The sequence below is a fragment of the Echiichthys vipera genome (assembly GCF_963691815.1).
Source record: "Echiichthys vipera genome assembly, chromosome: 9".
Lineage (NCBI taxonomy): Eukaryota > Metazoa > Chordata > Actinopteri > Perciformes > Trachinidae > Echiichthys > Echiichthys vipera.
The window spans coordinates 15,017,009-15,031,636 of record NC_139834.1 but is presented as its reverse complement, the minus strand read 5'-3'; the positions used below and the strand labels follow the sequence as shown (position 1 = coordinate 15,031,636).

The 14,628-nt window shown below is 38.9% G+C and overlaps 1 protein-coding gene across 1 annotated transcript; it reads left to right on the top strand.

The window, feature by feature from the left end:
• The first annotated feature begins 771 nt into the window (after positions 1 to 771).
• On the top strand, positions 772 to 10,213 carry samhd1 (SAM domain and HD domain 1). Its single transcript, XM_083920581.1, has 16 exons — positions 772 to 1,033; positions 1,195 to 1,261; positions 1,896 to 1,968; positions 2,510 to 2,670; positions 3,039 to 3,154; positions 3,353 to 3,423; positions 5,315 to 5,473; positions 6,385 to 6,485; positions 6,603 to 6,711; positions 6,809 to 6,900; positions 7,020 to 7,135; positions 7,881 to 8,020; positions 8,252 to 8,347; positions 8,475 to 8,579; positions 8,730 to 8,867; positions 9,403 to 10,213. Exons 1-16 carry the CDS (start codon positions 853 to 855, stop codon positions 9,553 to 9,555), a joined length of 1,878 nt encoding a protein of 625 aa, XP_083776707.1. The 5' UTR covers positions 772 to 852; the 3' UTR covers positions 9,556 to 10,213.
• Positions 10,214 to 14,628: the final 4,415 nt, after the last annotated feature.

Genomic DNA, 14,628 nt, shown 5'->3' with positions numbered 1-14,628 from the left:
AAATAAAATGTATTAGTTTTAATAGTAGTATTTCTTATTGTTACCTTTGTTACTCTACATATTACATTTTGTGTTTGCATTAATTTGGTTGTTTTATAGCATACAGTAATCATTCCAGGACTAAACATGACTTAAGTCTCCACGAATAAATAAATGAATGAATGAAATAATGCTGAAATAAATTAATAAATAAGTAAATGCAAGAATAAATGGGAACCCCTACCCCCTACCATTAAAATATGGACACATAAATACAGAAATAAATAAATGTAAGTGAACAAAAATGTAGAAATAAATGTAAAGCATTAACTTAATACTTTACTTATTTATTTATGCATTGATTTATTTGTATACTTATTTCAGCATTTATTTATTCATGTATGTATTCATTTATGTATGCATTTATTTATTTATTAATGTATTCCTGTTTTTATTTGAACATTTATTCATGCATATATTTATTTATTTATTTATTGAGGCTTAATTCATGTTTAGTCCACCATATCTACTAGTGTCATTTTATATATATAAATATGTTTACATGTGATGCATTTAGTTTTTATTACATTTCCCCTTGTCTTGAGAAATCATAGTTCCTAAGTTTAGACGTTTCTATCGAGTTTTCACAAGATTTTATTTTGAAAACAGTCCCCGGAAACGCCGTTTGTGTTTCAGTTTAACTTGACTCACCCGGCGCAACAACAAAACCCGGGTCTTTTCAGCGCTCGGGTGTCTTCTGTGCAGAGCTACCCGGTCAGCTGTACAGTCGACGTGTTGAACATTATCGGCTGTAACTTTACGTGTAGCGGCTCTTCTGACCAACACAGATTACCGGCTGTTTGTTACACCAACATGGAGAACCGAAAACGACCGTTGGAGGCAGTTGTAACCCCCAACGACGGCTTCAAAACACCGGAGAAGAGAGTGTCAGTGGTCCGGCTGCAGGACTCGGACTACATGCGATGGAGAGTAGAGGAAACATGTCGATACCTACGAAAAGAAGGTTTAGGAGAATGGGAAGACACATTTAGAGGTTAGTTTTGTGACATTGTAGCTTAAAAAGGTCGATTTTCATCTCATTGTTGGTCTAAATAGCCTAAAGCAAGTCAGTTGGTCATTATTGCTGTTAACGCGCTGTCCCTGTTTGTGTGCTGTGACATAAAACCAACATCATGAATTGTGTCTTTTATCAAGCACAAAAAATCACAGGTGTCGGGCTGCGGTATCTGGAGGATGCGGATCTGGAGAAGATTGGCGTACAGTAAGTGTGTCCTTGTCTAAAACAGAGTTGTGGGATTCATTTGGTGAAAATTGCCCATGGGGCACTTTGGGAACAAATAAGAAATGTGACCAAAGCCAACACTAGTGTTAGATGGACCACATGATCGGTTTCACGGCTCACGCTTCTGTCTCTACATTTACTCAAGTACTCTCTACCTAAGTACAACTGTGAGGTATTTGTACTTCACTTGAGTACTTACATTTTATGTTACTTTCTACTTCTACTCTACATTTCAGAGGGAATACTGTTCTTTTTACTCCTCTTCATTTACTTGGTAACTTTAGTTACTAGTTACTTTACAGATCCAGGTTATTAACACAATATTATCAACAAATGAAATTGCATATATTGTTATACATTCAGCTACCCAGCAGTATATAAAGTAAATAAAAGTAGCCCTACTTTTACCGGATGCAACATTAAAGTGATGTTAACAATCTATCAACAATTATTAGTAATATTCTTAAATTCTGCACAATAAATACTAGTACTCTAAGAGCATTTTGAATGCAGACCTTTAACTTGTAACAGAGTATTTCTACAGTGTGGTATTACTGTTAGCACTTCTTCCACCATTCCTCTTTCTCACTCCTTTTGATTTGTTGGTGTTAAGGTGCCTTGGAGACCGTCAGCGTATCCTACACAGTCTGAGGAAGCTGTGGCAGATAGAAGCAGAGCCAAATAAGGTAACAGCTGTATCCACAAAGATACACTTTCAAGGCTACATGCATGAGAAAAGACATAATAGAATAAAGAAAGAAGAGGACGCAAACCGCAAAGACGTTTTAAATGATACAAGGATCAGTGCAAAAACAGTCTTTTCCTTATCTGAGCTCTTTTTTTATGCTCTCAGCCCACACACATAAAAAAGAAGACAAGGTAAAAAGCTGAAAAAAAATATTAAAGGGGAAGAACATGTAGTGTGAAATGAAAACGGAACAGTTCGTAGATCCATTTTTTTAGTGGAGACCCTTAGAAAGGTGGAAGCTTTACTGTAGTATTTCCAGTTAAACGACGTTTTTACCTGCCTCAGATCTTCTCACCGTCTATTAAATCTGTCATGTGTTATTCTGCTTTTTCTTTTCATGCTGTAAAGACATTTTGTAACTTTTTTGGTAAAGTTTATCAGTCTGTATGTTTCTATCCTACTGTCTTGCCACCCAAAGATGAAGACACTATGTGTTTGATTGACAAAGTCTTTTTATTCGATGTCCTGTCATCCGCCAGGTCTTTAATGATCCCATCCATGGGCACATCGAGCTGCACTCTCTTCTCGTCCAAATCATCGACACACCTCAGTTCCAGAGACTAAGAAACCTCAAGCAGCTTGGAGGGACTTACTTTGTTTTTCCTGGAGCGTCCCACAACCGCTTTGAACACTGCATTGGGTATGTCCTCATTTAGACACAGTGTTTGCAGACTAGGGTTTATGAAGACGCAGCAACATTGCTGTGCTGTTTCTGAATACGAGCTGTGTACATTTCTCTGTGGATTGAGTGTTACTTTCACAGTATTTATATAGCACCTCCATCTGCTTTTTAATTTTTAATAAAAAACATGTAACCCTTTAACTTTTGACAGTCCTAGGACCTTTCGAAATATCTTCCAAGAGCAATAACCAATAAAAAAGGCCTGTGACACATCAGAATTGTATTACCAAGATACATAAAGTCTGAGTAACATTTATCTATGTAGTTATTTATTTCTCATGCTCTGTTGAACTTTAATTGTATTGTTTTGTTGTGTGCTGGTACAGGGTGGGTCACCTGGCAGGGCAACTTGTACAAGCTCTGAATGAGAGGCAGCCAGAACTCCTCATCTCACGCAGAGACATCCTGTGCGTGCAAATCGCTGGTCTCTGCCATGACCTGGGTGAGTACTCTGCAGGTCATTTGCATGTTGTAGGTTTTAACCTCTTAGTCACTGGCGTGAGTAAGAATGGAAGTGAAACTTTATTTTTTATTATCTTTGTCATTTATTACCTTCTGTTTTCCGAGTATGAATAGAACACAGGTAGCTTAGTGTTCACAACAAAATCCATAAATGTTTTTATGCACCCCCCTTTTCCAGGACATGGGCCATTTTCCCATATGTTTGACGGGAAGTTCATCCCCAAAGCACGTCCTGGAAGTACCTGGAAGGTAAGAAACACTGTGGTTTTATATTTCTCTTGTCTTTTCCCATTTGCAGTAAGTGTCAAAGAAAACAGTAAGCCAAAAATAAGAATACTTTTATAGATTTATTCTTGTAATGGCGTTAGTCTATTTCCTTTGTGTTCATAGTTTCAAAGGTCAATTATCTAACTATTATATGTTACTATCCAACTAGTTTATGTTTGAAGATGCAGACAATCTGAGTCTCTTCTAGTCTTCTGATTGCTTAATTCACTCTGACTACCACAACACAAGTTGTTGCATGTCCTGTTTTACAGAGGTTTCAAGGCGCTGTTATTATTCATTTAATATAAATCCTTGACTCACAGGTACAACATACAATCAATTGAACTGGTTTACCACAAAGAACAATTGTTTTTAATGAAGAAGAAGAATTACTTTATCGATCCTGCAACGGGGAAATTTAATTTTTTCACTCTTATTATTAATTATGTTACACACACAGGCCTGAAATACACACATGCACAAACAGGACCTATACATGCAATTAAGAAGAGATGTTAGAGTGAGGGGGCTGCCAGTGACCGGCGCCCCGAGCAGTTGGGGGTTATGTGCCTTGCTCAACAGCACCTCGGCAGTGCAGGAGATGAACTGGCACCTCTCCAGCCACCAGTCCACGCTCCATACATGGTCCACACCGGGACTTGAACCAGCCAAGTCACCTATGGACTGAGCTACTGCCGCCCCAAATGTCGCCTCAGTTGAGTTTGTTTGACCACATATTTTAAATCTGACTATCCCAGTTTTATTTTTAGATTTTATTTCACCAGGTTTGTCCCATTGAGTTCAAAGATCTCTTTTACAACCTGGTCAAGAATAGTAGCAACACATTTTCAACATAAAAGCTCATGGAAAACATCAAAATGATCACATGACACATTTTCACACAGACAGCCGGGTCTTAAACGGTTTTACCAGCTTTTTAAACTAATCAAATCAATCACATCAGTCTAAAGATTGTTCCATGCTCAGACTTTAGGAACAGTAAAATGCAAAAAGAGAAGGTTCATGTTGTTCCATGACGCAGATTTAAAAGAGAAGATAAATAGGTAGGAATTTTACCAAATACAGATTTATGAATAAAAACCGGACAGAAAAAGAAAAGCAAGACTTGTTTCTAAACTAAATTCAACTTCAACTTCAACTTTTTTTTGCAAAATACTGGATATATTCCTTAAAAGACCAGTGGTCATCAATTAAAAGCCCTAGATAGTTTAAAAAACAGCTGCACCAATAAGTTGGTGACTGCTTTAGACATACTGTATGTCGAAAAAAAGCAACAGCTTTAAAAGTCAGACAGACAGGTAATAACTTCCATCTGAGAAAAGGGCTGGCTATTTTTGAAAAGTAACTGGAAGAAACCCTGAGATCTCTCTTAGTCACCCACTGTGGATATATTTGAAACTGAATATTTTATCTACTATAAAATGTAGTCCAGTACAGTCTGAAGACTTTCTTTTCATCAAAATCATTTAAGATGTTAGTATACTGGAAAGATCTCCCTGTCGGACACAAATCCTCTCATCACATAACTTTCAAATAGATGATAAAATACTAACTGCGTCTTGTTTCACAGACGCTTTTCACAGGCAATTGTAATTACTGTTATGTTATTTGACTTGTAAGCATGAACATTAAGGGCTAAAATAGAGATTCCACTGTTCAGAGTGATAAGTAAGACTGATAAGAACTACAAGGCACACGGTCACTATGTAAGTTATGACCACAGACCTGCCGTCTGGCAAACGTGAGATAAGACAGAGATAAGCTCTTTCTTTTTTGAGTAACGAGTCAGTATGCTTTCATTTTCAAATTGGTATGCATATTCCCATATTTATGAGCCTGTTTAATGTTGCAGCATGAGAAAGCCTCTGTAGACATGTTTGACCACCTGGTGAAGGTCAATGACCTGATGACGGTGATGGAGCACCACGGCCTGGTGCTGCCCGAGGACCTGGACTTTATTAGGGAGCAGATTGCTGGACCACCAGACACTAATGCAGCTCAAGGCCAGAAGGTAAGTATCAGTTCTGCCTGTGTGAAATAGGTCAGTAGCATCATTGCTACAACAGCCAGCATCTGATTAGTATATAAAGTGACTACTGCCTAAGAGGTTCTGTATTCGGTTTGTCTGTTATCCGCAGGATTACAGACAAACTGCGATGGATCTGAATCATGGGGCAGAAATACTAATTATTTTTCAGTTTCATTAACATTGGGAGATAGGGCGTCTGTGCTGCATTTAAGAAATAATCTGAAAAATGAGTTCCCGATCATATTTTACGGCTCACCTGATCCTTTTCTTCTGCTCTTTGTTGTCATGCAAATATTTGTAATCGCTGTCAACGTGTTGTTTAAAGGCACTGAGCAATAAAATACAACTCATCTCATTTGTAGTGTCCATGTTGTTTCCACATTACAAATTAAAGCTTGTGAGCACTTGGGAAATGGACCATCTTAGGAGCACATACATATACCATTGGCCATGGCGGAGGTCCATTCTAGTTACAGTTCTGATCTGGTCCTACTCCTACCTCTCTGTGATGAGTGATACTGTGCTCACAGCTGATAGAACCACCCGTCATTACGCGTAGGACATAAATACAGCGGTAAACTTTGGGATGAACTTCCGTCCCTCCAAATTGGATCAGAATTGGGCCACAATGGCGGCTTATTTACTTCCTCCTAGAACCTATAGACACTGTATGTGGTTGTCCATTTGTTGTTTTTATATACTTATGTGTACTGTATGTATATACAGTATATTTCCTGCACCTACTCACTTTTACTCTCTCACTCTTAGCTTTGGCTAGTCTGTGTGTATCTTCCTGTTTATTTGTATCTCAAATTTTTAATGCTTAACCATACTTTAAAGTATACAATAAATAAAGCTGAATCTAATGTCTCTATTGTCTTTCATCTCCACAGTGGCCTTATAAAGGCCGTACAGAAGACAAGTCCTTTCTCTATGAAATTGTGGCCAACAAGAGAAATGGCATCGATGTGGACAAGTGGGACTACTTTGCCAGGTGGGGCTTAATAATGTTATTTTATTTAGCATTTCCCAAATCATAAACTGAATATTCACAATTTTCTGTTTAGTTTAAATGGCTTCCATTTCACACATTTATTGACTCTCGACTCAGGGACTGCTACCACCTGGGCATCCAGAACAACTTTGACTATCACCGCTTCCTAAAGTTTGCCAGGGTGTGTGAGGTGGACGGGCGGAAGAACATCTGCACTAGAGACAAGGTGTGACTTTGTTACATCTGCTTTTTGATCAGCTTTTAAAACAGCGATCCATTTAGATAATTCGTTGTGACCAAAATGCATATAATTCTTTTACCAGGAGGTAGGCAATCTTTATGACATGTTCCACACAAGGAACTGTCTCCACAGAAGAGCCTACCAGCACAAAGTGGGCAACATCATAGAGACTATGTGAGTAGCTAATTGCTCTAATTTAGCTTGTTTCCTTTGCTCCATTATTTACTCTTTTGCACGTTATACAGCAAAATGTTGTTTCTTTAAATTGTAATATGTTTGGTATTATCATCCAGGATCTCAGAGGCCTTTTTGAAAGCAGACAAACACATCCAGATTGAAGGCTCAGGAGGGAAGATGTTCACTCTCTCCACAGCCATAGATGACATGGAGGCCTACACCAAGCTGACAGGTCTGTGTGGTCTGAGTGGGTCTGTTGACCCACTGTTGAGATCACTACTCATACTTTCATACAGTTTTCTTTCACCAGGGTGGTATCTTCATACCCACACCCCCTCACATGTTGATTGTCGGTTAGATTAAAAAATTAAACTGGTTTGTGCATTTTGCCATTTTATTGCTTTTTTTACCTCCACACTCCCGGATTTTTTGATAGCAGAAAGTAAGTAATGAAAAAAATAAATAAATAAAGGATAAGCTGTTGTTTTGATTGTGTGTGTGTGTGTGTGTGTGTGTGTGTGTGTGTGTGTGTGTGTGTGTGTGTGTGTGTGTGTGTGTGTGTGTGTGTGTGTGTGTGTGTGTGTGTGTGTGTGTGTGTGTGTGTGTGTGTGTGTGTGTGTGTGTGTGTGTGTGTGTGTGTGTGTGTGTGTGTGTGTGTGTGTGTGTGTGTGTGTGTGTGTGTGTGTGTGTGTGTGTGTGTGTGTGTGTGTGTGTGTGTGTGTGTGTGTGTGTGTGTGTGTGTGTGTGTGTGTGTGTGTGTGTGTGTGTGAGAGATGTGATGTAATTTGTTAATGTTTTTTTTTCTTGTTGAGCTGAAGCCTGAAATAAACTTCAAACTTTAATCAAGCTTATAAAATTAAACCTGAAAGTTTAGAAGTCATTTTAAAAAGAAATCTAAGCAAGGATTTATTTAATTTGGTGTATTTTGGTTTGCTTCATCTGAACTGTACCCTACTAATGTTTTGTTTGTCCCATAGATCATGTGTTCGAACAAATTCTCAACTCCTCCTCCCCGAAGCTGGCGGAGTCGAGGCAGATCCTACACAACATCATCTGTCGACGCCTCTATAAGTGTCTAGGCCAAACCCAGGCAGATGAATCCATGATTGTCAACCAGGTGTGTGTGTGTGTGTGTGTCCTTGTGTGTGTTTACAGCAGCCTCATAGTTTATTAAATATGAGTACTCATATTTAATATTTAGTTTATTGTTGAAAATATTTTCTTTTAAGAGCGAGATGATATGATCATATTTGATGGTAAAAGCCTAAGGGTCAAATCTGATGTAATGTCCCTGCTGTGATGCAATAACTAACATCTGTTGACTCCACTTGTTCTTTCTCCTTTAAAGGAGAAGATGCACAGGTGGGAGGCTGAACTGTCTCAATCCATCCCTCAGAGTGGCGCCCAGGATGTCATTCTGCAGCCAGAGGACTTTGTGGTTAATGTGAGTTTTTTTTTTTAATCTAATTATTTTAATCTATTACAGTCAATTTGCTTATAGCTCCAAGTGTTTTTCAATTAATTTTAGCTTCATTGTAAGGTAATAACCTCTACTCAATCCCCCTCTTTAGGTCATTTTTATGGACTATGGGATGAAGGAAAAGAACCCCATCAACAACGTGCGTTTCTATTGCAAGGATGACCCAACCAAAGCCATCAAGATTCGCAAGAACCAGGTCAGAACTAAAAAAACACAGAATTGATGCAGAACTGTGTTTGAATGTTTTTCTTTTATGGCCATTTTCTTCTTAATGCATAGAAATTAATTGTTCACTACCTCTGTGTCATATTCATGCCTCAAAATAAACGGCTGTCATTCTTGCCAGGTGTCTAAACTTCTCCCAGAGCAGTTTGCCGAGCAGCTGATCAGAGTGTACTGCAAGAAGACAGACGAGAGGAGTCTAGAGGCCGCCAAGAAGCACTTTGTCAAGTGGTGTATGGACAACAACTTCTCAAAGCCTCAGGTAATATTTGTCTATCTAAATGTATATCCTTATCTCACGCTGTTAATCTGTGTCCATATGAATTTAGCGGTTAGATTCCTAGTCCAGTCCACATGCATTATTGAGCTGGATGGATGAATTATGTTACAGAGCCCCATGAGCGCTCGCAGAGTTGGGATAAGGAGCAGGACTTAGTCTAAAACTTGATTTTCCAAATCAATCTTCATTTGAATGTTCTGATTTCAATTAATAAAATCCCAAGATTGATCTATTTACTCTAAGAGACCAGCTGTACTGCCATTCATGTCTTTTAAGATGCTGGAATCCATGTCATGCTGGGACTCCAGGAAAGAGTCTAAATAATGCTCCAATGTTCCTTTTACAATTTACACCCTAAATTATCTGATGATCTCTATCGGAGAAAAATTGGTGTCAAATCAAATTCAAATGGGAAATCTGAGGCGATTCCCATCCCTAATTAGGAGTAAGTGCACTGATGACAACTCTACACTGCTCTTTTTGGATCTGATGTCTATTGTTTTTCATTCACACACAGGATGGAGACATAATAGCACCCGAGCTGACTCCTCTGAAGCTCAGCTGGGCGAACAACAATGAGGGCGAGAATGGTGAATGTAGCTCCAGGGAAGTGGACTATGCTTGTGTAAATGGACAAAAGAAGGCCAAAATTCAGCTTTCATTCAGCTAAGTAAGAGGGAGAGAGCAAATACCCCTCTGTTACACATTTGGTAAAATGAGACAGCGTTGAGTGAAAAAGTATATTCTTCTACAAGTGTGTGTTGGTGAGTACAGCACAGATTATAATGATGAACCAAAAAAATGTTGTGGCATATTCACTCTACTCAGGTCCCTCTCCATTACTATACACTTCTTTGTTTTACTATTTTAATCAGGTTTTTATTTTAGGCTCCCTTTCCATTTGAAGCAGTGTGATATTTAATAGCGTACTATCATGTATTTTTGTTATGAACAATAAATCATGATCAGCTCAAACGTTTTACTCTGAACATGTACACATTATTATTCAGGGCAGTGTGTTTTCACAGCACAAACGGCTGATTTGTTTCAGAGTATTTATTTTATTCATCTTTCAGGTGTTCTGAGTGAGCTTCTGTTTTTTTGACCTTACTTTGAATGTATTTATTTTTGAGGGGTTTTCTGGTTGAGTGTGTTATGTTGTGCTTTATTTATTGTTCTTACAGTAAGTAGCTTGGCTTGCCCATTGGGTTTTTTCAACTTAAATTTCAAATTAAAATTTTCAACTCAAAATATTTTCCTCTTAACAAAATGTGATCTCATCCATTTCGCCTCATAGCTGGTTGTTTTATTTTGCTGACTGTGTACAAAAGAAAACCATTTTTGAAAGAATGTAAAGGGGAAACTTTCTAAGGGGGTTGGGGATATCCTGTAAACATTATTCCTGTTGAAAGGGGTTGAAAAATGTTTGAAAATAATAAAACTCTTTCTCTCAGTTGTGTCCTCAAGTGAGTAAAGTTGTTGAACACAAGAGGGCACTGTGCATCTTCTCTTTCTTTCTTGTTTTTTTTTTTTTAGCTTTTTAAAATCAAAACAAATAAGCACAAAGCATAAAAAAGCAAGATATTTTAGACTAAAACAGTTTTACACAGTGTAATTAAATAGAACACAAAAAGGTGAAGTGTTAAAAGAATTGAATTACATGAAGTAACAGTAAAAAATATTTAAATGTTAAATGGTTCACAGTTTTTCAAGTATAATGTTAAGGTGCCTATATGAGCATTGAAATGTTTTGGGTTTTTTGGTCGCCATTACCAATTCTCCTGTTTGTGCTGGCTATTAAAAATCCCTTATTAACTTGCCTTTACTGTAAATGATGGGGGGCAAAATCAACGCTCTCTCTGTGCAAAAGAGTTTGACATGGTTATGTAGGCCTATATTCTGCACAAAACAAGGCCTGTGGATTTTGTCCAAAATAACTTTCATCAAAAGTGCACTAAGGGGATCTTTTAAAGGCCAATACGTACGGGAGAAATTATTACAACAAGCAAAAAAAAAACATTCCACATGGCCGCCTGTTTTAGGAAAGACTTCTTCAGAGATGTGAAGATGAATGCCCTCCTGTAATAACTCTTGTTTAACACTAGAGGGTGTCATACACTCATTTGTCCCAAACTGTTTGTCCTATTCCTAAACTCTACTACTAGGTAATTGATAATTTTATGATACAATATGAGCATCCCTTACCAAAACTACTGCACAGTTGATGCTTCATATAGTAGGCTATGTAATATTGTATAAGAATATAGATCACCAATTTCTTCATTGGTTGACTATTTAACTCTCAAAAGCTATTTAACTCTCAAGAGCTTAAAAATCACTTCTGTCATCTGATGCTAAAGTACGTATTTAAATTAGATTAGATTTAAATTATTTTTTAAAAAATGGAATAAGCTGATGTTATTCAATCAGGAAGGGTATATCTCACAGGATGTATGCAGAAGCACAATGCCCTGATGCACTGTGGGCACACACAGACACGCACACACACAAACACACACACTTCCACATCCTGTGGCACCATGGCAGGCAAGGAATATTCACCACACACTCACACTGTGTGACGGCAGGACCAAGGCCAACTGCCTGCTAGTATTTTTATAATCTTCATCCTCCCTGACCTGTTGCTCCCCTCTTGGCGCCAGTGGTCTCCGACCTCCCCCTGTGATGCCTCAACCTTACACACACACACACACACACATGCTCCTGTACACTCAGCAGCCCCTCCGCGGGTAATTGAGACCAGCTGTTGCAAGGTGCCTCGTCCCTCGACCCTGCACCCCTCCCTCACCCTACTACTGCTGCTGCTGCTGCACTTGCCTTTCTGGCAGAAAGCTATCCCAAAGCCCCCCACCCTCCCTTTCCTTTCTCTCTCCTGACTCAGACCCGTTCCCTCCCACATGTCTCTGACTGTTTGCCTCTTCCCATCAGTTGTGTCGATTGACAGAAAGGTGTGTTGTTGTTTTTTTCTCTTTGTCCGTCTCTCATTCATGATACCTTATTAAAGCTAAAATGAATCTCCATCTAGTTGCAAGAACAAACTGGAATTCCAGCCTCCTGCTGCCTAATAGTCTTTGTGACAGACCCAAAACACACTAGAAGACTTAAAATAATAATCAACTGTATTTAAAAGACTTTAATCCAGTTATTTAACAACTGATTTGTGCAGATGTCATAGACTAGCAAATTGCATTCAGATTCCAGATTCAATCGTTATTTATTCCACATGATTTCTTTCAGATTTGTGAAGATTGCTGCTAAAAATGTAACATATTTATTAATTGTGACACAGCTGAGAGGAAAAAATGAGTCCTCTTCAGACTCTCTGTGATGCTGATCAAAGGCCATATGGAGTTTGGTATTGGACATAGAATGAGACACAGGCAGAAGATTAATCAGCAACTATTTGGATCCTTTTTCCTATGTGATAGTTGATCTATCATTTGAGGTTTTGAATTGATGTTTGGACAAAAGAAGCCATAGTTATGGACAAGGAAATCAAAACAAACGTTTATTTATTTTTTCATAATTTTCTGAAATTTCATAGGCCAAACATTTAATCAGTTGACTGAGAAATAATTGGCAGATGATAATGATAATAATAATCATTATTTGCAGCCCTACATCAAATCATATAATGTGCTCCTGACTTTAAGGACATAATCTTTTCTCTCCCTCCCCCATGGTTCCCCCTCTGGATTAAGGTGTATTTGTGAGGTTAGTCATGAGTCGGCCAGTGGTGAGTACCAGCCGCTGCCCTGTGGCTGGAATTTGTGGAGTTTGGGAGAAGAATGGAGGAGGGGAGGGGGAGGATGGAGGGTTGGGACAGGCATGTCAGACTCTCTTTTCCAGCTGGTCCTGAAGGGTCAAACTGTGTGTGGATGTGTGCATGTCATGGCCTCTCATTAGGGGGTGAGACGCTGCGGCTCCAGACCCCCATGGTAGGATTGCTGGGTGAGTCTGCAGTGATCCTGCCACTTTGATGCCCCTGACCCCCATCCCCCCCGCAAGGAGGTTAATGAGCCACAGTGAGCTCTGTAGGCATGTTGTCAAGGGGGGGGTGTTGGTCACTTGAAGATCAGGCTGTTAAAGAAGAGAATAACTCTGAAATAGTTAATGCAGCACCTGCTCCTCATGGTGGCCTCATCTAATACTGCATAGTGAATAAACAAACTACCATAAAACCACACTGACAAAGGACCTTTACTTTTGTAGCAACTAAATCAGCATTATATTAGGATTCATGCGCCATTCAGTAGTATTCATCATCACCATGTTTGTCTGTCCGTCTGGACCTGCTTCCATAATCAACAGGGCCGTGGGGTCGAAAACAACAGATTGGTGGAAATAATGACGTTCATCACCATGATTTTAGGCAGGGAATTTAAACTTTCAACTAACTGTTACTGTAAATAGTTTCTTCATTTCTAAGGCAATATTTACCTTTAAATTGGAGAAATTAATTATGACTGAGAATTTGCATGGTGATAAACTAATTCAACAAAAACTGTAAATATGATTGATTATAAGTCAAATGTGTTTTTTTCTCCATAGAAAAGTATCAAAGGTTTTCTGTTTTCTGTGTATTTGTTTTGACAAAACATTGTGAAATGACTCAGCAAAAAGATCCAGTCTTTGTGGATTTTGGGAACCATTTTTTTCAATGAGTGCATAATAATGGTCATCACAATTTATACACCTGCATTTTGGATACAAATGATATAGCCCCTTTCAGTTGTCTCATGTTGGTTTGAAATCTCAAACTGCTACGACATTTTCAGAGCTGCCAAATGTTGCTATCCATCACTGGAGCTAAAACGACCCACCTTTGCAGGAGAGTTAGTTATTAGGCTTGTTTTTACATCTCTATTTCATGACATGCAAAGACCCCTTTGAGGCAAAATGAGAATCTCTGTGGTTATAGTTCGATTTACTGCCTTAACCATCGATGGTTACTGACCATAATTATTACTATAATCTTGCCTTTTTTCCATTACTGTTTACCTCTAACCTCTGAAAATTAACACAGTTGTACTTCACATAGCTGAACAGGCAGTGAGACCTGAATGTGTTGTTTTGGGCGAGGCAGTGCAAGCCCCGGCCCGCAAAAAGGAAGGCATGTCAGTCCAAAACAGGTGCTCAGACTCTCTTTTCTTTCTCGTTTCTTTTCATCATTAACTCCCTTTCCCTCTTTCTTCTCTCCACACCTGTTGAAGTGTGAGAACTCATGCTGGTTCAGCCGAGCTTAGCCAGACCTGAGCTATGGTGGGGGTCTGAATTGAGTTGTTGGTAATTACTTAACTAGTATAGGCTTCTTCTCCTTTGCCACCGCCACCTACCAACCCCCAGTTAGTCTCTGTTTTCCCTTGATGCAAGGTGTTACTTTGGGATAGGTAAATTGTGTGTCTTTTAGCACTGAAGCTTAGGACAAAAGGGGGGAAGGGCTAGAGAGGCAGAAGTTGACATGGCATGGCACAAGTTGAGTGTGACATGGCATGTTTATACAGCACATGGGAAACCCCGTTTTTTTTTAAGAATATAAATATTACAGAAATGTCCAAACTAAATGAGATGCAACCTGTTATGTTACATCTGTGGCAACAAAGACCTACAGTGATTTGTTTCTGATCTGACTGATTGCTCCAGGGCTGATGGGTGGTCTCTGCCCCCTGGAGGAGCACTTTACCGGGCCCACACTAAAAAGCCATCGGCCCCGTCTGTTGTC

What these genes read in the sequence shown, in the direction of transcription:
- samhd1 (XM_083920581.1), top strand. Translation starts at nt 853, where the DNA reads ATGGAGAACCGAAAACGACCGTTGGAGGCAGTTGTAACCCCCAACGAC. An exon ending in GGCCTACACCAAGCTGACAG is followed by an intron (nt 7,136 to 7,880) that starts GTCTGTGTGGTC and finishes TTTGTCCCATAG; the next exon opens with ATCATGTGTTCGAACAAATT. An exon ending in CAGAGGACTTTGTGGTTAAT is followed by an intron (nt 8,348 to 8,474) that starts GTGAGTTTTTTT and finishes CCCCCTCTTTAG; the next exon opens with GTCATTTTTATGGACTATGG.